The 26,464-nt window shown below is 40.1% G+C and overlaps 1 protein-coding gene across 4 annotated transcripts in view; it reads right to left on the bottom strand.

Moving 5' to 3' along the window:
- The window catches only part of DYM (dymeclin), a 168,102-nt gene that overhangs the window by 126,571 nt on the left and 15,067 nt on the right, over window positions 1–26,464 (bottom strand). For all 4 annotated transcript variants that reach the window (XM_079994828.1, XM_079994831.1, XM_079994829.1 and 1 more), the window contains exons 2-7: window positions 26,364–26,430; window positions 25,513–25,703; window positions 10,997–11,049; window positions 9,417–9,510; window positions 6,872–7,005; window positions 2,113–2,185 (exon numbers count right to left, since the gene is read on the bottom strand). In XM_079994828.1, the coding sequence (XP_079850954.1) occupies window positions 2,113–2,185; window positions 6,872–7,005; window positions 9,417–9,510; window positions 10,997–11,049; window positions 25,513–25,652 (494 nt within the window). In that variant the 5' untranslated portion in view covers window positions 25,653–25,703; window positions 26,364–26,430. The remainder of the gene's footprint in view (window positions 1–2,112; window positions 2,186–6,871; window positions 7,006–9,416; window positions 9,511–10,996; window positions 11,050–25,512; window positions 25,704–26,363; window positions 26,431–26,464) is intronic.

The following is a 26,464-nucleotide window of genomic DNA, read 5'->3' as shown; positions in this document are numbered from 1 at the left end:
ATATGTCATATTATTAATAACATACCAAAGCAGCTTTTGCAGTTGTAGGCTTAATTTCATCTGTTCAAGGTTTTGACACATGCCCTTTAAAATATATATAATTTGGCAGGGGGTCCACTAATGCCCATTAACCCGAGCAGGCAGAGCAGCTGTGAGATTTGAAAAGGTCAAAACTTTTTCTAAACATTTCCACTCCCCATCATCCTTAAGGGTCTTTAAAGTGTTGAGCAACCTTTTCTTTTAAAAATAAAATAAAAATCATTCATAATTTTGACTGGCTGGCATTTTAAATATTACCTTCACCCAGACAGCAGGGACAGATAATAAATAAAACTAATAAAAGCTTCAATGGTCTCTGACTTGTGCAGAAGTCATTCTCACTTCAATCATCAGGGAGGTATCTTAACGGAAGATGCTGTTTCTTCCATTCCATATCACAGACTACTTTGGACACTTATTTCAAAGGTCTCTCACTACCATGCCACATTTTTTAGGGGATGAGGTTGCTGCTGTTCAAGAAATGCGTATCTTCTGCCCTTTGGGCTCCTGGAACTAGATGCATGCAACTCTGCATCCTGGTGATTGATTTTTATAGGGCTTGACTGTGGTTTCAGACTGTTTTCAAATGGAGTGACCGGCTATCACTCGTCTCCATACGGCCGCACGCTGGCTTCCAACAAAGAGAATGATTTATGAATGTGTATCTATTACTCCGTCCTTTCACCTCTCAGCATTTCCTCTAATCTGCCCCAGACAGACGTATCAGTGTTCCAGGAAGTACCAACAATACCTCTTTGCATCATCAGAATCACTTCTCTAAATCACGCCACAAATTCATTAGACAGCAGCTGCCCAAGAATTAATATAATGACGGCAGGACCATGTTTCATGACAGTGAGGTTTCCAAAGAAAACAGCTGTGCCTTTATCGGGATACTAAATGGCTAACCTCATTCCAAGTGGAAAAGAAATCAGAAATGTGAAAAATGAAACGGCTCCAACAGAGAAACATGAACTTCAACGGCTAATCTAAAAGAGACAGAAAACAAGTTCTGCTGACATTTTTCAGGGCTGGATGGTACAAATACATAAAAATAAGGAGGTAGCTAAATGGAAGGCCAATTAAGATAGCCTCATAACAAATCCACCTTTAGAAGAAGAAAAAACACCAATTTAAACCAAAAGATTTGGAATAAAGAACGTACAAAAGGAAAGCAAAGAAAAATGCAACTTCGAAAGCAATGCAACAATGCAACTTTGAAATAATTTTAACACTCCCCTCCACCCACGGCAAGCAGAAACAAACACAATGTGCACAACTGAGGCAGGAAGTGGATACAGAGCTGGAAGCAAAGAGGACTGTGGCAGAGTGGGTGGTGAGAGCTACAGAATGCTGTGGCAACAGGGGAGATCTCTGAGCTTCCATTATTATTTGCTAAACCTTTTTAGAAATCCAATGCTAAGGCAACTATTTTTGTTTCCTGGCTTCTGAGGGGTTGCTTAACCACATCCAGTAAGGCTAGATGGCAATTAAATTAAACGTATTTATAAGCCATAGCCATGTAGCAAGCCCTTCTCAGTATAAGTAAAGAGAGAGAAGTCCCAGTTCTGATATGCATGCAAACTAGGTTTAAAAAACTTTTTTACTGCTTTGCATCAAGTAGTGCTCAAGATAGAATCAAAGAATTATGGAGTTGGAAGGGACCTTCAAGGGTTCTTTAGTCCAATCCCCACAGTGCAGAAATCTCAACCTAAGCATCCATCACAGATGGCCATCCAACTTCTCCTTAAAAACCCCAATGAAGGGGATTCATCCACCTTCAGTCTCATTCAAGGAAGCGGAAGATGGTGAGCAGTTGTAGCCCACAACATCTGCAGGGTATGGGGGTACCATGCTGCCTAACACTGACCTATTGCCATACCTTCACCCATACCCAAAAGGTTGCTCCTGACATTTCAAACAGCAGTTGGTCCAAAAGAAATGTCACCCTTTATTTTTATTTTTGTAAAACTATTATAAAATTGGCAAACTGTTAGCTGGTTATTTTACTATATCTTCTCAGAACGCAACTGAAACAGACATTCCATAACCTTTATCATGAAGTTTACTTACAAAAGCGGAATCTCCACAATCAGCTGAATGAGGCAGCACAATAACTCTTCCATAAGGTCTTCACATTCTGATCCTGAAAGAAAACAAAGAAAAGTACCATTGCTGGATATTTTGATATTAGCAATCTATTTTGTGTTCTCATTTTGTAGTTTTGTGTTGTGATCTGCCCTGTGGTCTTTGGATGAAGGGATGTATACAAATGTAATTACTAGTAAGAATAAGAATGATCTGCTTTCCCTCCTTCAGAGAAAATTCGTAATTTTCATCCTGATTCCCATCTACTGAAGTTCAAACTCACTGTTCCCCCAATGAAAAGCCTTTAAAAAATCCAGAATGTAATGTTGAAATCTGTGAAATCCGAACAAAATTAAACTGAGCCTTCAGATTTTCACTCTTACTACTGGGAACAAACTAAAAGGACAGCAGTTTTAGCTTCTCTGGAAGGTGGTTAGAATCCTGTGTTTCAGTAGAATTATGTCTTGATGAAAGAATGGAAGGACAGGCAGACAAAAGAACAGGAGAGGGGAAAGAAGAGGGGTGAAATGAAGAGACTGAGAAGACAGATCAATTCGGCAATCCCTTGTGTGTCTTGCCTTTCACAACTACCCAAAGCAGGTGACTTTTATTCCTAGTCTACAAAATAGGGAATCTAGCCTAACTTGCCCCAAACTTGTCTATGGGAACAGCTGAACTCATCCTCAAACTCTGATCTACAAGATCAACACTCTGGTCACTGGTTCACATTAGTTCTCAATAATTATTTATGCTTAATTCTTCAGACTTAAATATTTTAATACTTACATACAAATTTTTAAAAGTTTCAAGCTATACAGATATTAAGGCTTTTTGGGCTGTGTTCTGTATTGGTTTCATGTTTTGAATCCCAGCACTCTACTAGACTGAGAACCACAGATCTAGAGCAGCATGAGAAGCTCATCTAACTTTTAAGATATATAGCAGAGATGTCTCCCGCCTCAGCTGAGCATCATTTGAGCATTTCAAGAGAAATGAGAGGGCAAGCAGAAAATAAAAATTGGCATTCAAGAGATAAAAGTGTGATTTTCACTGAAAGTTTTCTGAATTGCACTGTATTTGTAGATAGATCAATTCATTCATTCATCCATTGGCAGTCAAGCCCCAACCAAAGATGTGTTGCAGCAGTGGCATTGTTGCCCCTTTCTTGTGGTTGTCATTGTTGCTTAAGATTTTGTAAGAGAAAGATGGCATGAGAGAAAGGAAGTGAAAGTCAACAATAAATAGAGGAAAAACAGAGAGAGAGAGAGAGAGAGAGAGAGAGAGAAGCAACATATACAAAGCAAAATTTAAAGTGGGTCCTATGTTTCTGTTTGGGGTTAAAGGCACTGGATCTCAAAAGGTTAAAGACTACCAAGTTTAGTTACCTTAATGGGCAAAACAGGCCAATTGAGGCACAATTAACAATTCTTTCAATTTAGTGCTTCCTCACAAAATTACTATCGGCATTGCACAGCTGAGAAAATAAGTAGTGGGAAGTGTTTTTTTCTGAAATACAGTCATTAAGCAAAGACTTTAAAATGTAATTGCTTTCATAGGGTCCAAAGGCAACAAGAATCTTCCCCCACTTCCATTATGTTTACTTGGGGACATGTCGGTCATTTGCATCCACGAATATACATATGTTTTGAGAGTATTTTATAAACCACGAGTTCATAGAACTGGCACAAAGGGACATCATGTGCCATCATCATTAAAGTCTCAGCATTCCAAATGAGGAAATTATCTCAGTTTTATAGAGGGGTAAACCAAAGCAGGAAACAATCAGCTGGCAGAAGATCACAGTGAAGCAGAGATCACCACCAAGAAGGAACTCCAATTTCCTGGCTTCTGGTTCCCTGCTCCTAACCAACAAGACCACACACAAGCACCTTCTTTTTTAAATATGTCATGCTGTCTATTAAACAAAGCAATTAAATGCCACTTTCTTCAACCAACATACTGCTAAAAAGTTTGCTGTCTTCATTAGCATGAATAGGACCAGCTCTAAGGTTTTGTCTGACATACTAATGTGCAGTCAGGGTCTTGATAAAAGAACATTAATGTTCCTTAATGACTAGTAGTGCTTTACTTAATGCCCAAGATGTCTTTCACCTTTGGAATATTATACTGAACACTCAGAACTAGCATGTGGGGGAGAGAAAGTTACACTGAGTTTTATGGGGGGAACAGAGAACTGAGAGCTTAACTGGTCCAGAAGCTTGAGGTATCCCAAACAGCTGCTCTTTGAGAATTCAATGCATAATTAGAAGATGTGCTACATACTATAGGAATCTTAGTTTCCAATATATTCTGCTTACGGTACATACTTGTAAACGTTTTTCCCTATTCAAAAATACCATGCGGCCCGTAGCCCAGGGATGGGGAACTTGTAGCCCGCCAGATGTTTCCTGGACTTGAACTTTCATCATCCATGACCACGGTCGATGATGGCTGGGGTTGATGTGAGTGGAGTTCAACAACACTAGGAAGACCACAGGTTCCCTATCCTGATCTAGCCCCAGACTTCTCACCTCTGTTGAGACCAAGTAGCAGTCATTCCATCAGGCTACATGAACTTTCTGCATTTCAGCTGGTAAATTATAAGAACTGTAAAAATCAGTATCTGAATTGTTTTCCTGCCCTCTTCCCTTCTCATCCCTTTCCCCTTATGTGTCAATTATTTTTGACTATAAGTCTGAGGGCCGGGACTATCTTAGCTTAGATTTTTTAGCTTCAGAGCAGGTTAAAAATACTTTAAAATAATATTAAATATTGATGACACCGCACTTCATCAAGCAAAGGAAGTTAGAAGAGAGAACTCATATGGCATCCTGCATCATTCTCTAATACTGTTTATTTTTTCTCCCCTTAATGTGTAAGGAATGTTGGGCTCTACTAGAAACATGCAGTTTGGGGGAGAAGACAATTCTGAGAAAGGTGGCCCTAGAAAAGTGTTCCATATGGCATCTGGTCCCACAAAGCTAATCTGGCTGCTACTTGGGCAACAGTTCCAGAGATTTTGAATTTCACACAGTTGGGGAGAGACCAGGAAGTTGTACGTGGATTGTGAGAACCTGGCTTCTGTTGCCATTTTTTCTCGTAACTTCTATATAATGCCTTGAGCTACATTACGTAGTCGTACAGCTTTTGTAGTATCACAGATTATGCCACCAGAAGCGTTTACAGTGTTTTCCCCTGCTCTTAAGCCAAAAATGGGCTTCCAGAGTGGCCCTGTCTTATTAAGCCTGTATTAAGACAAGGCTTTACCCACAGGCATAGAATCTTAAAGGTAAGACAAGAAAAATGATCTCAGATCTGCTCATGTCTCTCACACAAATACACGTGTCATCTTACACTTGTGTGCACAGAACTATTAATTTAAGGATCCTTCCTGGACATGACTGCCCACCACAAATGTTATTGCAAGGAACAGGATTACCTTGGAAAGAACAAGTATTGCTTAGAGACAAGGAATGAAAAGAGGAAGCAAAGGGGGTGAAAGGCATAGCTATGAAAAGAAAAACCCTTATTTCCATAGTGGTCAACAGGATTGAAGAAAACTTGGAAAAGAGTGACATGCAGTAGCCTGGCCAGCATCAAACCCATAAAACTAAACAAGTCAGGGACCAAGGCGTTCACAATTATAGGAAAGGGACATACTAACAAACATGGGCTCTGACATAGAGAGGAACCTCATTAAGGACAGGGCTGGGTAGAAGGAATATGACAAAAGAGAGTGAGAGAATTGACATTAGCCATAACAATTGTTTTCCCATCACTAATTTGTCACAGAATAATGAAAGGAGCCTCAGTCAATCAGATCATGCTTTAAGAGATCTTACTATGCCTGCTGCAGAAATTGGGCTTGTATTTCTCAGGAAATGCAAACAAGGGTCCTTAGGTACTCTGTTTTACTCACAAGAAACAACTAGCGACCAAATTAGAGGTGTACCTGCATTAGATACAACACTGGTTCCAGGGGACAAATTAGGTGTACCCATACATGGTTCATTATACATATCGGTTATTCCCCTCTTCAGCAGCCACCCTGGCGAGGATCTTTGGGGGTAACAACTGTGGCTTACCCCAATAAAACAATACTGGGCTTCAGCTTAACTTATTCTTGGTTTGTACTATCACCCTGCCTTTTGTTCAGAGCAAAGACATACTAAGCACATACTCATAGGGCAAGACCTTGAGCATGTGCAGAGTTCCAGACCAACTGCGGCTCTTTGTAGCAAAAAAGGGACTGGGAGAAAGCATGAAAAAAGCAAACAGTACTTGACATTGTTTCTTAGTTGCAAAAGTTCTTATAATGACCAGGTGGAATGGAAAGAGCTCAAGGAAAGGAGAAGGTTGATGGAGCTGATCTCCCAGCTAACAAGATGGAGAGGCCCCTGCAGCCCCATCTTCCGGTCTGCTATATTATGATGTAATGTTTATAACTTTGTCTAAGTTAGAAGTAGGTATTTCATGCAGCTAGGTTTCTACCATGTAATTAAAGTTTTCACAAGGCTCTGCAGCTATTTCAGTCCAAGTTGTCACTCTCTTCCACCTCCTTCCTGTAAACTTTACTACTACTATATTCTAGAAAAACACAGATGGCTATCTTCTGTAAAGTCTATAGATCCATCTTATCTTCCCAACATCTACTGTGTTGTGACATATTTTATGACAGATTTTAACAGAAGTCTTCGGCATATGCGAGACGCCATTTGTTCCCTTAAAACTGTTAAACATTTACCATAAGAGCCTGGTGTTTTTTCCTCGTAGGTGAAATGAACTTGCAACTCCTCTTCTGACATTTGACAGATCAACACTTTGAGCAAGCAGCAAATAATGAACAGTGCATTGTGAGTCTGCCAGATAAAGAGGTGGCTAGAAGAGAAACAGAAGATTCAATGGTACATACCTCAAACACATCAAGAATTTTGGTTATAAGAATTGCTTTGCAGCAAGCCAAGGACTGCTCCTGTAGGCCACCTTGTATGAATTAAAACTAAGGTATTGTGTGAGCCAAAAATATGCAATAAAAGGGTGATAGATAGATATATTTGAACAGACATGAAGAATAACAGTATTAATACTAAGAATCACTATTGTATATAACATGAGTTCGGTTCGGTCTCAGGTCTTTCCTGTCCTATTTAGTTTCTAGATATGTCTGTACCTTGAACTTCTTCCTTTCTGCTCAAAATAAAAATCTCTACACCAGTTGCATAATGAAATGTTAGAATGAAGCACTTTTCAGCAATGCAAGAAATTCCATTTTGTTGGAGAAAACGGGGGAAATGGAATTTCACATTTTCTATCCTATCCTAATGTAGTGTATTCAAGAGATAATGCCCAGGATTTAAGACAAATTGAGGTTTAACTGCAAAGCTTCATCAAGCTGGTTTGTAAATACTCCTAAAAATAATCACTTAAGCTGAAAAACAAATGTTTATTTTGCAAACCAGACAGCTGGTGGCACAACATTAGAAGCGATTGCTACATTGTAGATGGAAAAAACACGCACATAAAATAATTGCTAAATCATTATCTTAAACACTAAGCTCCAAGGAATTTTGAGTCACAGACTATAAATGTAAGAAAGAAGCATTGGGAAGCCATTTTTATTGTCTCCCCTTCCCCACCCTCAGTGAAAATTGGGACAGCACTACTCTGTGTAAGGGGTACACAGAGTGTAAGGATTAATACAACCTTATGCAAGCAAATATTTCTTGTGCAACAAGCAGCAAAGTCTGTTAAGACACCGCTGCTTTCCAACATTATTATACCTCATCCCCACAATTATAAGACATGAAAGCAGTTTAACTGGAAATAAGTTATCAGATTAAAGACATCTAGTGCACAGGATACCTTGCTGACTATATCTGCAACCCCAAAATATCTCCCTGAGTGTAACCTCAGCTTCTATTGATGTTACAGACACATAGTACTCACAGGAAGAAGTTTGCATAAAGTTGAGGTGGATATCGTTCAAGCAACCTACATTCTACAATCTACCATTATGTCAGCAACCATGTTGTGTTGCTCAACTTCATGGGCCTTGCCAGCAGACTGAGCCAGACAGCAGCCAATAAAAACAGAAGGCAGCGCCATGGGCTAGTTACACAATGCAAAACAACTGTCTGACCTTTTCAGCTACTGATGTCAGGATGCATTGCAAACTAGTTAGCATGACCTGCTGAAGGGAGACCAAAAAACAGAGGGCAAAACCTAATTGGTTTGGTATGCACATCACATTCAAATGCAGCATTTTCATGCAAGTTGCTGAAATCGCAGGTGCTTCACTGCTGCACCACTCCTGCTGCTTCTGCATTGCCAGGAACTAAGACATGGTCTGGCTCAGCATTATGTCCAAAACTGTGCTCATTGCTTGTTTCTCTCCAAGAAGACCACGACTTCGTTCTTGCTTACCACTCATGGTTTGTCTGGCAAGAAACAAACCACAAGTCTGGGTTCAGACACAACACTAAACTAGAACGTGGCTGGTTTCCCAGCAGGAGTAGGGGAAGAGCAAAGGGCCCACCATTTCAGCAGTGTACCTGTTCACATTTAAACCAGAGTTTAGTTTAACTATGGTTTAAAGTGACATGCAAGTGAGGAAATGGTCATAAATCAAGATACAGTACTCTCATGAAATTTCATAATAAACCCACTATAAACATGAGACAGGGATCCCTAAGGTAATGGGAAATCTGAACAGCTCCCAGACTATTTCCAGCACAAACTGAAATGTAGATTGCGTATTCCTTGATTACCCTACCAAGGTATGCTCTATCTGTGCGGAAAAATAGTCTGTGTGCTATTCAGATCTGGTATAGATGTGTGATACCTATATAAAAAAATCTACTTTTAGCTAACTATTCACAATGGGGGAAGTCCCTTATTTGTCAGAAGACTTTTTTCTTTCTGAAAAATCTATCTAATAGGAAGATTCAATGATTCTGCACACTCACGGATAAAAAGGGAATAACTTTCTACCAATCTATCTTCCTTCATTTTACGATTGTGTAGGTCTGAATGGGACTTGATTTATTTAGCCAGGGCTGCTGACTACAAGGTCTCAGAACCCGCAGCGTACAATATTTATTGACACGAGAGTTTCAGTTTATTAGAAATACTCAAAAGAAGACTTGCAGTTAGCTATGCACCCAGGATGGGTAGTATGCCAGTCACATTGCTGATTTCTGAGTACCATAAAATTTACCAGCTGGCTCCCTAGTGCGTACTCAGGCTGGTGAAGCAAAGGTGAACAAAACCCACAAACATGCTGCACTTACTTTTGACATTCTGCTGAAATTTTTAACTCTTTGGTTCTAGAAAGGAAGACTTTAATCAGCGCTGTTAGATTTCCTGTTCGAGGATTATTCTCCACTAGGAGGAAGAATTGTACAGGTTACACTTCAGGTTCAAACATTACAGCTGTGATCCTATGTATACTTACTTGACCTAGGAATGAGCCAAACTGAACCCAGTGGCACCTACTTCCTAACGAATGTGCTCAGAATCAAACTGCATATGGGCAAAATCCAGTATCTGAAGGGTAAGCAAGCAAGGGAGCCATGCCATGAGTTGGAGATCAGGGCCAATACAGGCTTTTGGGGCAACCTTTTTGGAGAGCCCATGTAACGTGATCATAGCAGAACTTCCAGGAGTAGCCTCCCACATATGCCTCCCACAAGTATTCATAAAATTCTATAAAATTCAAATTGTTAAGTGTTCTTCATTGGCGTCATGGAAGTAGATATTAGGGGGCATAAATAGTGCCTATGAAAAGAGATGCTTCAAGATTTGTACTAAGTGGAAGCAGAGCACCACACCACTTTATGCAAACGCATGGAGGGTGATACAGGCCATTCGTCTAAATCTAGCCCAAATTTAGAAGTTTCCACAGAATCTATATGTGAGACAGCACAGAGGCCACAAAGTCGAACCAGCATTTCTTATTTAATTGTTGTCCCTACCCCAGCTGTAACATTTATCATCTTTATCATCATCAATACGTTAAATTTATGAACTGCAGGTAAAATCTGAACAGGTTACAACCACTTTAAAATATTGTAAACTCTCAAACTGTGAGATCATGCTGTTGTGCATTTTTCTACAACTTCAAGTGGTGACCCATGATGTGAATAGAGAAGGGGTAAGGAAGCATCATAGCATAATTAGTTCCTACATGTTCTAAAGAGGGAGGGGAGAATTTAAAACAGATTTGCCATTTGGGGTGTCTCCCATAATATCCAGTTCTGCCATGTCCAGCTAGTAGCCATGACGGTTAAACAGAATCTATATTATAAGCCAGTCTAAGAGCTCTTTGAAGTCATGTGGCAGGACAGAAATTTCAAAATTCATAATTAAGATTTCCAGTATGCCTACTCTGATCAAGACACTTCTTAAATTCAAAAGATGTTCTAGATAGGATCAAACATCAGAATTTCAAAAAAGGCAGCTAACACTGATTGCAAATTTTATGTATTCCGCCTCTGCTTTATCTCCCACACATATTCTCCTTTGAAAACAGTGCTTTAAAATCCTTTTCTTTTTTAAAAAAGGGGATGAAAAACAACCTGTTCTACTACATCTTAATAAAGCTGTACCCAAGCCACTTCCTGTGACAGAACACAAAATAAAGCAAAAACCTGTGAAAACTTTATGTTCAAACAGCACATGCGGGCACAATATGTCTTCATATACCCTTGGGAGTGAAGAGAGGTTTTAAAAAACCCATGTACAGAGCACAGATGGGAGATATTAAATGCACCACAGATATAAAGGTTTATATAGAGCAGTGCGATTTACTAGGAACATTGACAGTATGAAGAACATGGAAATAAATGCCATAATCAAAATAGCCTCTTACCTAAAGACTTGCAGACCGAGACAGCAGCTTCTTCCAAAAGCTTTAACTCGGCACTGAAGAAAAAAGAAAAATTAATTAGAGCCAACAGTCAATGAGCTTGCCAATTCTGGTAATTAATAGGACATAATCATAAATTTTAAAAAAGGAAAGCAACTAACATCTGTTACTATGAAACATATTGTTCTTATGCGTTGCATTCTTAGACCTCCTCCGATCAAAAACACAAGAGTAAGTGAAAATAAAAATATAAACACAATGAAAAAACCATGAATTATAGTACTGTATAGCACAATGCAAACTAAAAACCACCCAATGTCTCTATGACGCCAACTAAAGACTCACATGTTTTGAACTGCTTTTTTCTAGCTTTTTATTTTTTATTATTATTCTGCTGGTGGTTTTTGTTGTAGCTGTTAGGGGCTGGATGTTGTTGCATTAGCATGGTTACTGGTTTTATTGATGATTTTGTTGTACTGTGTTGTATTTCATTGTTGTCTGCTTTGAGAGTATTTACTCTTGGCCAAATAAATAAAAACTTGGAAGTGCTACATAATTTACTCAATCACAATAACCCCATAGCATACACTGGAATCCCAGGCCTGCAGAAAGTAGCTAACAATGGGTAGCTTGTTACTTTGGTGAAATGGCTAGCTAGCATGCCAGCAAGGCAAGTGAGCAAGAATATGTGCATTCTATTAACTTCATGACGTCATGCAAACACTACTTTACCTTCTTGGGCTACCTCGTTGCATCTGAATAACATTAAATGACAGGCCACTAGCTCCTGAGCTGTTGACTCTTAGGGAGCATTTGCCATCTTTTCTGTGTATATAAAGGACCCAGATTTTGCTCCTGTTAGATACTGGCCGCACCTGTTGGAGCTCACCGTTACATCACCTGAACTAAGAACAGAAGCTTCTCCATGGGCCCATACATTGTAGGGGACATAAGTACCGTAATCCAAATTCACCTTATGCTTCCAGAACGGCAGAGCATGTTAACAGTTCCACTGACAACATTTGATAGCTATAAACCACAATTTACCCAGAATGTTTAAATTGTGAAGAGTTTCGCCTTTATAGTGAAGGCACTATTCTAATTTTAAAGGTATGTCTGCACGAAAGATTCCCATCTCACCCCTTTTTTACTAGTGGAAATGTAAGAGGCTATCCCTCTAAAAATATAGGTGGGGGATCTATGCCCCTTCAGATGTTGCCCGTCATATCTGTGAATTGGTTGTGCTGTCTCGGCTGATGGAAACTGAACTCCAACATCATCTGGAGGGCCACAGGTTCGACATCCCTACTGCAGATGCACAAACAATGTGTAGTGGGGAAATTGCACATCAACATCACTTAGAACTGCCTCCAGTGCTGAATCATGTCCTCAGTATATATAAGCGGAATACTAGTAAGGATAGTAAGTGAGCACAATTGTGACCATAGGGTTGTCTCCAAATATGTCCAATGGGCAAATCTATGAACACACAAGTGTTTCAATATCACTCAGTGAGTCTGTGACTAAAGTCGAGCTTGATCCCGGGTCATCTTGCAACTATAGGTGTCTGAATAAAAAATGGTGGTTGCATTATTACTGTCTCTTTCCCTCTTCCCTCACAGATTTCTGCATTCCAGCATAATCCAACAGTGACCCTGATCAAGGGATTGAACTGGTCACACCTACAGTCATCAAGTTTATTTAGATGTTGCTTTTCCAAATAATGCCCACAAATAAAGCAGCTCATAAGAACACTAAACAATTACTTTAAAAATGTACAACGAAAGCATAACACGTAAATATATCCCCGGTCTATGCCCAGGTTTCATCAGGAGGCTTTGATGTAAACTTTTAAAACAGATGCCCGTACTTCCCTGTAGGACCAAGGAGCATCTGGAAGGCATTTAAATACATAAATGCCACCGTATGGGTGACTAGAAGCATGGCTCATTCTACTAAAGCTTGCCTCTGTGTACCTATCACTTCTAGAGACATGCAAGCCTGCAAAAGTACAGTCCCTCAAGATCTAGGGCCTGTATATAAATTAAGAACAGCACAAGGCCTGGCCACAGGCTTACAATCAGAGGCCTGCAGAAATGCTCATAAGAGGAAATATGCTGGTGGAGAATGGCCACCTTAGATTTGGGGTTTTCTAAAAAAATGGAAATGAGTTCTGCCCTAAAAAGTAAGAATTCAAGGACTACGATGCAGCTTTTAAAGATGTATGCACACATGGTAGAAACCCCAAACCAATGGAATGGATACATATGTTTACATTCACCACCTTAAAAAAAAATATTATACTACACTTTTTATACTTATTTAACAATATACAAAAGCACAAAAAAAATCAGGCATTGACTGATTTACTCACATCCAACTGATGTGTGACTGTACACATGTGCATTGCGGTGACCTGAAAGTGGCCGGAAAGGGGGAGTAATGGAGGCACGGTTTAATGGGGCATGGCGGGCTTATGCGTGCTCCACCGTCATGCAAGCCCTAAGGAAATCAGGGGTTGCTTATATTTGCAAGATAATTTTAATATTTTAATTAATTTTAATCTATCGCATTATATAAAAATATAATTTATGTTCTATTTTCTTATGATATTGTTACTCCAGGAGTGAGAAAGCTCCAAAACAATTACAAATTAACTATTTGTTTTTTATAACTACAGTGGTACCTCGGGTTACATATGCTTCAGGTTACATACGCTTCAGGTTACAGACTCCGCTAACCCAGAAATAGTACCTTTGCTTCAGGATGAGAACAGAAATCGTGCTCCAGTGGCGCAGCAGCAGCAGGAGGCCCCATTAGCTAAAGTGGTGCTTCAGGTTAAGAACATTTTCAGGTTAAGAACAGACCTCTGGAACGAATTAAGTACTTAACCCGAGGTACCACTGTAATAAAGGTTGACCAAAATGTTTCAGATACAAATAACTGTGAACATTTGGCAAGTCTGGACACCACAACATCACATTGTGTTTTGTTAAACCAGCTTTTTCCGTGAGAATTTTCTGTGCGCACCTTTCGGTGGCAATTAATATTTTTGCTACTGTTATTAAGTTTCCAGCTAGTTGTACTTCAAATAACCTAATAGAATATTATGCTCAATGCCCGGTCTATACATTATTTACTTCCCACAACTTATCGTTTCCAGACTGCAGGCAAGACATAAGGATGGCAGGTAGTAGAGTGCTACTCACTATATTGAGAGGGGTGTTTAATTTATTTTTAAATTACAATCAAAGTCTTGTGCCTCCAAAAGCCGAATTTGCATACATTTGATCACTTTGCATTATTTATATTGCTTTTGCCAGTCTTAGTAAAAAGCAAACAGTCATGCAGGGTATTGAAGCTCTGCTCATGAACACCAGAGATGCTGCTCAGCCCTCACCTGGCTTCTCAGGTTCTACCAGGCATTTCCCTGCACACTTTTAATCTCGCCTTCAAACCTAGAAATTTGCTTTTGAAAACGAAAGCCAAGAATCTCAGCATGCTGAATTCCATGCTGAAATGCCAAATTTAAAGTAAATGCATCGAGCCATTCAGCATTAAACAATGCTTAGGGGATGGGTCAGCAAACTTTTTCAGCAGGGGGCCGGTCCACCGTCCCTCAGACCTTGTAGAGGGCCGGACTATATTTTGAAGGGGAAAAAATATGAACAAATTCCTATGCCCCACAAATAACCCAGAGATGCATTTTAAAGAAAAGGACACGTTCTGCTCATGTAAAAACACGCTGATTCCTGGACCGCCTGCAGGCCAGTTTTACACAGCTGTCAAGTGTCCCTTATCTGAAGGGACAGTCCCTTATTCCAGGGCCATGTCCCGCTGCTGTCCCTTATTGATAGATGTCCCTTAAATGATGTCCCTTAAATTTCAAAGGAAGCAGCTCCTCTCCCTCCCTCTCTGCCAGCCAGGGAGGAGGGAGGCTCCAACTGTGTTGCTTGGCTGTGTTGCTCACCCAATAAGAAGTCTAAGAACGACTGGGGGGTGGAGCTTGCATGCCTTGTGTGTGGCTAGTTAATGCAAGCTGAGGGGTTTTTTGAATGCTGGACGCCATTTTGTTGCACGTGCTGCTGCAAACTTTGCAGTGCAAAGCCAGGCCGGGGAGTCATCTTAAGCTGAGGCTGCATAGGCCTTGTGGTGCATGTGATTCAGATTCTATTCAGTTGAACCTCTGGTTACAAAGTTGGTAGGACAGTGTTCTCGGAGCTACCAGCATGAGTTTGACCAGACTGCAGGAGGACAGGAAGACTGGAGTGCCTGGAACAGGTGAGGCTGCAGGTCCCTTATTTTGGCTGCTGGTCCCTTATTTTCAAGGCTGCTGGTCCCTTATTTTCAAATCTGTAAGTTGACAGCTATGCGGATTTAGAAGGTGATTAGGCCGGATCCAGCCCCTGGGCCTTAGTTTGCCTACCCATGGCTTAAGGGGAGTGGACATCAGGGGGAAGCCAGTGCTGAGATGCTCTGGAAATTCCTTTCTTCCCAAAATTAAGAGTAGGCTGTTCGCCACCCACTTTGTGTAATCAAAATCTGGAGAAGGTCAAACTGCGCTTACCGCAGAAATCCACTTGAGAGCTATCCTGAAGCTCAAGTATTTGCTCATGCAATAATGCCTTTGCATATTCCCAGCGTTGCTATTAAAAATGGGATAGTTATATATCCTCCCCACATGTTGTCAAAGGGATTTCTCACTTTAGAAGTAGTAGAGGTGCAGGCTGAAGCCCCAATCTCTCCAGGGGATTATTATATAAAGCAAAGTCATTTCAGGGAATTCTGGATTTCCCACTCATCTTCAAGTCAAATTAAGAATTATGGGGATAAGATTCAATGAACTGGCTTATTGTTAAACTGCAAAAACCTCAAAGCGGTTTAGAAGAATGTAAAACAGTAAGATTGAGAAAAATGCAGAAACATACTTTAAAACATTCAAAAGTTAAAACACTAGAACAAATTTAAATTAAATTTGAGCCCACATGCCTAATTTTGCACATAAGACTAAGCCAGATCATGGTTTAGCTATGGATACTGCAGCAACAACAAGATCAGGGAAGAAGTGAACAAGCCATTATTTTCACTTTGTACACTAGATCGTCCATGCTTAGCTATGGTTTAGCTTAGTGTTATGTGCAAACAAGAGCCTAGCAGCCACCCACGAGAAACAATTACATGTTACATTAATATGGGGGACAGGAGAGCAAAAAGTATCCTTCTCACCAACCAATTATTTCCTTCAATTCCCCCCTAGCCATTTTTATTTGTCATTTTCCTTCCATCTGAGATTCAACCGCAGAATGAACGCAGACGAGGTAGGAGCATCTACTGGGAAAGTCACCAGGCACAACACCACCCCCATCCTTCCTACCCGATGATTCTCTCCTGTTAAATCACACATATAGCCACAAATGGCATTTATATTAGGCAACACATCAGTGTTTTAGTGAATACCCATTTGCCTATTATTTTAATAAAATCAATAAAATTTTTAATGCAGCATTACATTCTGAAACTCTTAATATATGTAATATATATTAATATATATATAACTCTTAATATATGTAATGATTTCTATAGATTTATACACACCCAACCCCAGGGATGGAGGGATGCGGGTGGCGCTGTGGATTAAACCACAGAGCCTAGGACTTGCTGATCAGAAGGTCGGCGGTTCGAATCCCTGCGACAGGGTGAGCTCCCGTTGCTCAGTCCCTGCTCCTGCCAACCTATTTTGTTGCACTTTTTTTAACACATTAAATGTTTTACTATTAAGAACATTTTTAAGATTAAATGTTTTACTCTTAAAAATGTTCTTAATAGTAAAACATTTAATGTGTTAAAAAGTGTAACAAAATAACTGAAATACCAGGTTCTTTGCATTTTGTTTTGTCTTTTTCACACTGAAGGGGTTCTCCCCCTCTCTCTCACAAACACACACGTCACATTAGACAAAAATTGCTGGCTCTAAATCTGGAATTATATCCAAAGTTATTCCATGTAATTGCTTAGAAAGGTTTCCTTAACTTGCCATCCTCCAGGCTGAACAAAGACCCCTGCTTGCCCCCAATTTGTTAGCCACCTGGCAGGACACAAAGCACACCTTGTGGAGTACATTTGGTGGGGCACAACTTTATGCACTCTTATTGTATGTCAATCGAGTTAGGAGTGTGCCTTACGCCTTGGAAATGCCTCCTGAGGATCATGACAAACATTGTCACTACTAATAGTTTCAGCAGCGCCCTATCATACAAGCACACAAGTCAACCTACAATATAGACCAGATATAACTTCACACACGCAAGCAGAGCAGGGCCAGTGGAGGCAGGTTATTAATACAAAGCTAAGAAGTCCAAAGCATCCTATTGATTACATGCAAGAAGTGTTAAAGCTTCATCTCCTAGGTGGTCCCTTTTCTCAGTCCAAGGAACAGACAGCTATAATTAAAAACAAATGGTAAGAGGAAGAAAAAGGAAGAACAAATGCTTCACAATCTACACCCATTACAATTCTCTCAATCAGAAAAATCAGGACTTCCCAAATTTCCCCCACATTTTAAAGCAGTCCAGCTGGCTGCTTGTCATGAAGATATATCACTTCCTGACACAGAATGTTTTTAGGCTACAGATCTGCTAACAAGCTTCTGTGAGAAGCTTTTAAATTTTTATTTTTTCCCTTTTGAAAACGAAGTGTTGCCTTCAAGTGGCATGATGGGCTTATGGTTGCTCAAAACCATATAGCTATGCAAAGCGCTCTTTGCCATTCAATAACCTCTAGTACTGAAGACCTTGGTCTGAGTGCTCTGTTTTGCAGCCGTAACAGCAGCCTACCTTGTTTTAAAGAGAAATTGACTCATGAGAACTGTGCTGTACGCCCACATGGGTAACGTAACAGGGCTGGGAACTAAATGCTGTAGAACAGAAGATGGCAACTTTCTGGTGATGAGCCAAGTGCATCCTGCTGGCAGAAGATATACTTCCACTAGATTAGATGATTACCACAATGCAGTTCGGTTTTACTGTTTTGTTTTCATTGGCATAGAGGTAGCACAACTGAGGTAGCACAATTTAGAAACTAAACTAAAAAAAAAAAAACCTACGCATTTTTATAATGTTTTTGCAGAAACATTAATATATTTATGCAATTAATATATTTACCAAGTAAATTAGGAAAAAGATGAGAAACAAATAAAAAGAAGGACCTTTATAAATGTATAAAATATGTCAAAAATATGGTTCCACCTTATCTATACTGTATATATTTCTAGAAAGGTAAGTCTGAACAAACTCCATCTTGAAGTTTCTAAATCGTTAGAATGACAAGAATTGCAAACTGCAGCACTTGTAGTCTAGTTATCAGTACTATTCTATTACTAGAAATAAGAGAAGTGGTGGTTTTCAGGTGTAGCCTGGTAATCTGAATAGGTTTTGTGCAGATGTACGACTGTCAATTTCTTAACCATGCTTAATAAATAAGAGGGCCGCAGGTTTGCGTGTTCCCTTATATCACACAATGTCATCCACCCCTTACATTTAGGATTGTATCTGCACTAATGTTAGCTATGATTAAAGGTAAAGGTACCCCTGCCCGTACGGGCCAGTCATGTCCGACTCTAGGGTTGTGCGTCCATCTCACTTAAGAGGCCGGGGGCCAGCGCTGTCCGGAGACACTTCCGGGTCACATGGCCAGCGTGACGAAGCTGCTCTGGCGAGCCAGCACCAGCGCAGCACACGGAAACGCCGTTTACCTTCCTGCTAGAAAGCGGTACCTATTTATCTACTTGCACTTAGGGGTGCTTTCGAACTGCTAGGTGGGCAGGAGCTGGGACCAAAATCCCCGCCGCGGGGATTCGAACTGCCGACCATGCGATCAGCAAGTCCTAGGCACTGAGGTTTTACCCACAGCGCCACCCGCGTCCCTAACTAGCTATGATAAACAGTAGCCAGATTCCTCTTAGCAGGGTTTTGCAAGTCTGCTTTAAACCCTGGTTAAAGGTCCATAATTCCCTGACTGTTGCCTGGCTCTACATACCTGTTTCCCCTGCCCTCCAAAGCAGCACATGTTGGAGTGTGATGGCTGCAACCTATAACTATTTTGTCTTCATAATGACAAGACTTTACTCCTTTCCGAATCTTACAAATGCAACTGCATTCCAGATTCTTTTCTATCCATCAGTGGCATTTTCAATTTTTTCACAATTTCCCAGGTTGAGTAACTGAAAAATTCATCTACTAACTATTATTTATTTCACCCAAGTACTCATTAACAAAAAGATATTTCACTAATTTATCTAAGATGGTGTCCCAGTGAATAATTTTAACATTCTCCCTTTACTGAAATCTATATACCTAAGACCTCCAAGAGGGTGTCAATACACAAGTCGTTCAGGAAGCTATGACAAGCCTTCCAAGGAAATGCAGAGGCAACTGTCATATAAACAGTAAGAGTTACATTCTGGGAGGGGGGGGACAGATGAACTATTCTACCTACTTGCACAGAAAATGCACACGCATGTCATCAGCCAAGATTCATGAAGTGGCACAGGAGCAGGAACACTAACACCACCTATTTATTACATTTGCTTTGCACCACAATCCCTACGGAAGTCCTGCTCAAGTAAAAAATGAATGAATGAACACCAAGATGGAAACACAGTTTTCTAGTATGGATCCTTTCATTAGCCCACAGAGTGGCACTGTTAGACTTCAAACTGCTTTCCGATTCTGAATAACTAACCAAGGGGAGGACCTGCTATTTAACAGGCAGTAAAAGTTCACTTAGGAGACCGATAGCTGTTCAATAATTTGAACTTAAAGATACAGTAGATTCTGTTAAACTAGACTTAAACAACATTGATTTGGGGCTTAAAATGCAATGTGTTAATAAAATGTTAGATTATCTCACATGCATGTACAGTAAGGACAGGCAACTGGAATTTTTAAAACGAAATCCAGCCAAGCAGGACCTCCTTCTCCAAAGGACCACACACACACCAATATGCACCTCAGGCACTTTCTCTCAAGATGAAACATGGGTTATGTCTCTTTCAATCATTTTAATCTGCAGGGTGAACACCATGAGGCCTTAAGCACAACCCTCCCCTTATGCGCAAGCTAAGACAAAGACAAGTGGCAGTGGCCAACTGAAATGTCTATTATATTATCACACAAGCAAGCACACAAACAAGAAAACAACTGAAACATCTACAATTGAAACATCTAAAAGCAATTCCAATACAGTTGGCAGAATGGGAAAGTTATCCACTTAAAATGCTTGGTCTTGCTGAAAAGACAACAGAGAGGGTATCTGTTTAAAATTTCACAGGAGGGAATTCCAAAAGCCTGCACCTACAAAGTGCAGTGATCCGTTGGGTTATATAAGGGGTAAGACTATCTTTCAGGTAGCGTTGCTTTGACCGTAACCTAGGCTGAAGGCTGCATGTGGTGCCTAGTTTATATATCTGAGTTTCGAACACTCCTTTCAGATATCCTGGTCCCAAGCTGTACACCAAAACCAGCACCTTGAACTGATCCCAAGATGCTGCAGCAAATTTTTGCACTGGCCCGCTCACTGCAGATTGCAGTGAATGTGGATGTTGTGTCAAAATTGCTATGGAGCAGGGGTAAGCAACCTAAAGGCCCGGGGGCCGGATAAGACCCAGTCGCCTTCTAAATCCAGCCCGCAGACGGTCCAGGAATCAGCATGTTTTTACATGAGTAGAATGTGTGCTTTTATTTTAAATGCATCTCTGGGTTATTTGAGAGGCACAGAAATTCGTTCATTTCCCCCCAAAAAATATAGTCTGGCCCACCACATGGTCTGAGGGACAGTGGACCGGACCACAGCTGAAAAGGGTTGCTGACCCCTGCTATAGAGGGTCTAAAACTCCATGTCCTGGGTAGATGTTAACAGATGTCGGACAATTTGAAAAGCTCCACTGGACAGCCACTTGAGGATGTAATAGAGGCAAATAAGTGAGTCTTTTTCACTGCTCTCACCATAACAGAGTAGGCAGAGTTATGTTGTCAGATGTGCTTAGTCAGCTTCACAGCACATCTTTCACCTGCACTACAGCAGCCATCCAGCCTGTTTCTTTGGCCTTCCTTACCTGATATACCAAGGGCTTCAACAGGGTCACTTGCTCTACCTACTAGAACCCCCATCCCACCCAAGCTTTCATAAATTCATTAAGATTCTATTGGTCTCTGGTGAGGACAATTTTAACCTGTTCACCCAAGCATCTCTTGCTGCTCACACTTTGGACAGGGTTAAGGAGCTCTTTGCCTCATTTTGGACTGATGTGGAAGTAGCCAATGTTACTGGTTCTTCAAACACTTGCTCAGAAGAAAATATGGTCCCTGTAAAAATTAGTTACAAACCAAAGATCCACAGTTATACTCCAAGAAAAAAAATAGGTGTCTGAAAAATAGCTTGTGAGGTTGAAAAAATCCTGCCTACCTATCTACCATGGGATAGAAGACAGTTAGCATATCAAAGGAAGACTTTATTTGCCTCAGAGTTGGGCTTAGACATGCAAATACATATTTATACTTAGATGATTGGCAACTGAATATGAGAACTGGCTGCACTGAAAAGCACTGTGTTTCACAGAATATTCAAGATATGTTGGTGTTACGTGTAAGATCAAATACTCAGAAGTGAACAATGAATGTTACAGGCATCAGTATGAAGTCAGGAACCAACACTCACATAATGGCATAACCAGAAGAAATACCATGAATTAATTCTTCAAGGAACAGCTAGTACTCAGTACCCATCTGTAATGTGCTAACCATTGTTCACCAAAGATGATGGGAGAAAAAGACATTTTCCATAAATGATGCATATATTCCCTACATTTTTTTAAAAAAAGCATGATACTTATCAACAGTAATCTGAGTTTTAACTGATGGGCTTTCAATGCTACTCTTGGGAAAACTTTGCACAATCCATGATAATTATCTCACACAGCTACTTAATTTTAATTGTTTCACAACACTGGCAATAATAAGTGACTACACAGTCAAAGTGATGTTAAATTAAGTCAAGCAACATTTATAAGCTTGACAAAGAAAATTCACCCTGCCTTGCAGGTTTAAACCACATTCTCCAGGTTGAAGTGAAGGACTCTGGAGCAAAGGTTTCAACAAGTTTACACCTGCTAGGTATGTCAAGGTAAAGCCTGCACCGACAGTGACCAAGATTCCTATTGCTACAAAGCTAAGGAACCAGAACCATTTCCATCTATACTACAGGACTCAATAGTGAATATTACTAGTATCACTGCTGTTTCTGCACACTTGGGTCTCTCTAAGACAAATGGCAAGGATGCCAAGATCAATATTCCCTTAAACAAACAATAGGAAATAAACAAGGAAGTGCTTACCTATGATTAGAGCACAGAATGACTGACTAGTTAGGGATAGGGAAGAATGGTTTTCTTTTTTTTTTTTCACAGTGGGAGATGGAGAAGTGAAAAAGACAATAGAAGGAGATGGTTTCCAACTTATTAAAGGAGGGCCAAACTGAACAAAACAGCATTCAGTAGGGAAAGGCAGGACAACTGGTGAGGATAGGAAGGATTAAAGAAGGACTGGGAAACCTGTGGCCCACCAAATATTGTTGCACTTCAACATTCGTTACTCCAGCCAGCATACCCAATATTCAGGGGCAATGGGAGGTATCTTCCAACAACATCTGCAGGACCACAGATTATCATCAAAGCCACATAAAGGAAATGCATATGAATATTTTTGTTCATTAGTCACACATGTACTGATTGTGAACTTCACCTAGCTCCCACAGACCAAGGGCAATTAACCATGGATCAGGGAAGAGAGATGTACCCCTCAGCTTGTACAGGACCACTCACACAAAGTATTGCTTTATGGAGAGAAGATTGTGAAAAGCTTTCAAATGCTATTTTATTTAGACATACCACATTGTACATACCAGTTTCCTCTCCCCACATACCCATCTAGATAAGGCCACTAAAATAGTTTTAAAACCACACCTGTTTAACAATTACACACAATGGCAGAACTGACATGTTAACAATAACAAAAAGGAACACTACAAACGGTGACTTGAGTGGAATCTACACACGTTAAAAATGTGAAAATGTTTTTTGTTAAAATCATTTTGCTATAGCTCACAGTTGTCATCTAGTGTCACAACTGTATATTGCAATTTACAACACATTCAAAACGTTTTATTCGCAGCTGCATAGCTGAGTCCCTGAACATTCATTTCAGTTTTTCTTCATGCTGCTTGTCAGGGTATCTGAACAAGTGCATATACACCCACAGATACAGCTCCATTATTTTTTAGAAAAAATAGGCTACGTATTAGGCCAACCTAGCAGATGGGTGAGAGAACAGCAGGTAAAAATTAGCCATGACCAAACAGAGTGGGAACACAGTCCAAAATGCATTTTGAAAGAGTACAAATAGAAAAATGTGCTCACATGTTTGAAACAGTATGTTATTTTGATAAAAGCAGGTTGAAGGCTCATTGAAATATACATGCTGAAGGGTTTTATTACTTCCTTGCCCATAGGAGTAGCCTTAGCCCCCCAAGATACAAATACAGGAGGTGACCATTTCATGCAGGGGTTCCATTCCTGGCTCCCATGGCCCATTTTGTCTTCTCCCAAAAGGACCCACGCATCGGCGATCACATGTCAATTGGGCACACCAAAAATGGCTGCTGCCTGTACCAGACCACAAAAGTATAGGTGCTAGAGAGGAGAGGGGCAAGCACCCCAACAAGCAAGTAGCTGAATGAAGGAAAGGCACTTAGCACACACAAATGGTAACTGAATCAAACTGGGAATTAAAATAAGGCTGCAATCCTGAACATACTTGCTTGAAAGTTAACTCCATGTCTCTACACATCATTTTCCCTATATGGGCTCACATTGGTACAGTTAGTGGGAGAAATAAACTATGTGTTTGGTCATGAAGACAGTACACATGTGCACATGTTAAGAAGGGGCAAGTGGCAGCAATGAACACAGATCTGCATGGAGCCTTTTACTTATACTTGCACAGAAGAAACATTATGTGCCAAGCAGCTGTAAGAGTTGGCGAACAGAGCAGTGGTGTTTGTTCAGTAAAATGCACGATTAATTGTGGTATTTATCAGAACTGATGGGGGGAAGGAGTTTGTAAAGCAAATCATGCATTACTATTGTTAAATGAGTAAGAGTTCAACCTTATTTTTAACTTAAGTGAGCAAAGCACTCAAGTTTTGCAGGCTAAGTTATTTCACTGGTAAAGAGATGCAGAATGTATTAATGCAGACATTAAAATAAAATCTGGCTGGTTCAACCATGATTTACTGCTAGGAGAGTTAGGCTTGTGCACACACTGATACACAGGGTATTTTGTGGTAAACTATAGCTTGCCTGCAAACCAGTCTGAACTGGCTTGCAGGCAAACAAATGTTTATGCAAACCATGGTTTGTCAATTCAGAAGTCACAGAAAACTATGGTCATATCTGTTAAAGGAAAATCAGAGTGTTTGAAAGGAAGAGGAGAGGAGAGTGTGCGTGGATATCTTCTTTGTGTGTGCTGGGAAGCTGCACCCAAACACAGCTTCTTCATGTAAGAACAAATAGTAAAACAAGACAGGTGAGAGATCATCACACACTTGATAATGTCTATGTGATTTGCATCCATTTTCTGCCTGGAAATTCTATTTATGTAAAAAACACTTTACATCTGAAGTGTCCATTAAGCTACAGTATTTGCATGCTCTCTCCATTGCTCTCCTCTCATGCAGCAGCACCATCTAGTGCTAAGCACAACATAGTGCATTTTTAATCCATTCTCAGTTGCAAATGAATAATGGTTTTGATTAAAAAACACCACTTGGGAACCCCAAATCATGACACTCAAGTAACTCTCAATTGAAAATGAACATACAGTAATATGGCTGAATTCATAGAAAGACTTCAACAATTAAATAAATACACTTTAAGCTCTTTAGATCCTCTATATTTACAATGATAGTTATTGTAAAGAATGAACAGGAATATGCCTTTTCATCTGAGCGTCTAAGAAGACACCCACAAATTAGTGAATGAGTTCATGACAAGCATGTTAACTTACCTCAACTCCTTTCGTGACACCTGGAAGTACCTTGATCCACAAATAACAGAAAGAAGAATGGCTATTACTGTCACTAGGTAGGGCTGCTAAATCACTGAAATGCGGCACTTGTGTCTCCCCTCCTTCCACTATTCTATCACTCCCTTCACCCAATCCCCTTTTTCACCTGCTGAAAGGCAAAATCAGAGTCCTGATTGCTACAGTAGATAAGGAATGAAGATGGGCAAAAAGCACAGTGGCTGCATACTGTATCTGGGCTGAAGAGCTTTTTAAATAAAGAGGCACCATCTGCAGGCAGAGGGCTAGAAACACCTAGCTGCAAAATACAAGCAAATGAAAGTCACAACCACCCAACAGCTTCAGACTACTTAAAATCTTTTACACATTTACTAAACACCTTACCTGTTTGTTGGGGTATTAAAGCTAAAAGAGAGCAGCTGATTCCAGAATGGGTCATTCTCAGAGATTCTCTCTCGTCCTGACAATTTTTTTAAGTATTCGTTTTCCGGAAGCTCATTGACGCTGCTGCTAGTTGCTCCCATTTTATTATTATTTGGTCTGCACTTTAAGATTTCATGTCACTGAAGGAAAACCTATGAAAAGATTGGGGGTGGGGATTAAAATGCACTAATAACACACTTCTTTTTTGCAAAGAATACACAAAATAATATGAGAGAAATAAAATACTAATTTCATGCCACCCAACCTATTAAACCAGACCAAAAGTTACTGATTTTAATAAAGTGAAATGAATGATCAGAAAATGCAAGTGTTCAGGAATTGTAATAATCTGATATTGTATGGAGATAGTGCTACAGAAAATAAAATAGTTTTGCTGAATCTTTTTAATGATGTCCAAAACAAAAAACTGAACCCATATAGGAAACCTTTTATGGAAGGCCTTCTCCATTTCAAAAGAGTGCAAGGGCTGCTACAATCCTAAAGCCCACTTGAATATGCTGAACTTTGAATCCTTGTCTCCAGCTGCAAGCGTACACAATCTTATTACCTGAAAGTAAGTCCTATTGAACTTAGCGGGACACATTTCTAAGAAGACATGCATAGGATTTCCCTCTTACTGAATGAAACAAAGATGCAAGAGGACCACATTATGTTCAGAGATGGAACATGCCAAATGTACTTAGCATTATGTTGACAGAAATCAATGTGCTGCCTTTTCACCATCAGTGTTGCAGTAGTTCCGTAGCATTTGAATATCATGAAAGTTTCTGTGTGCCAAAAGACCTACTTACCTTTAGAATTTCTGATTGTCTTGCTGAGCAAATCTCATGTTCCCTTTAGAATAGGGCACAACAGCCGCTACAAAATGAAAGATACAGAAAATACAAAGTTA

The sequence above is a fragment of the Podarcis cretensis genome, assembly GCF_951804945.1.
Source record: "Podarcis cretensis genome assembly, chromosome: 11".
Taxonomy (NCBI): Eukaryota; Metazoa; Chordata; class Lepidosauria; order Squamata; family Lacertidae; genus Podarcis; species Podarcis cretensis.
This window is presented reverse-complemented; position numbering and strand designations above follow the sequence as displayed.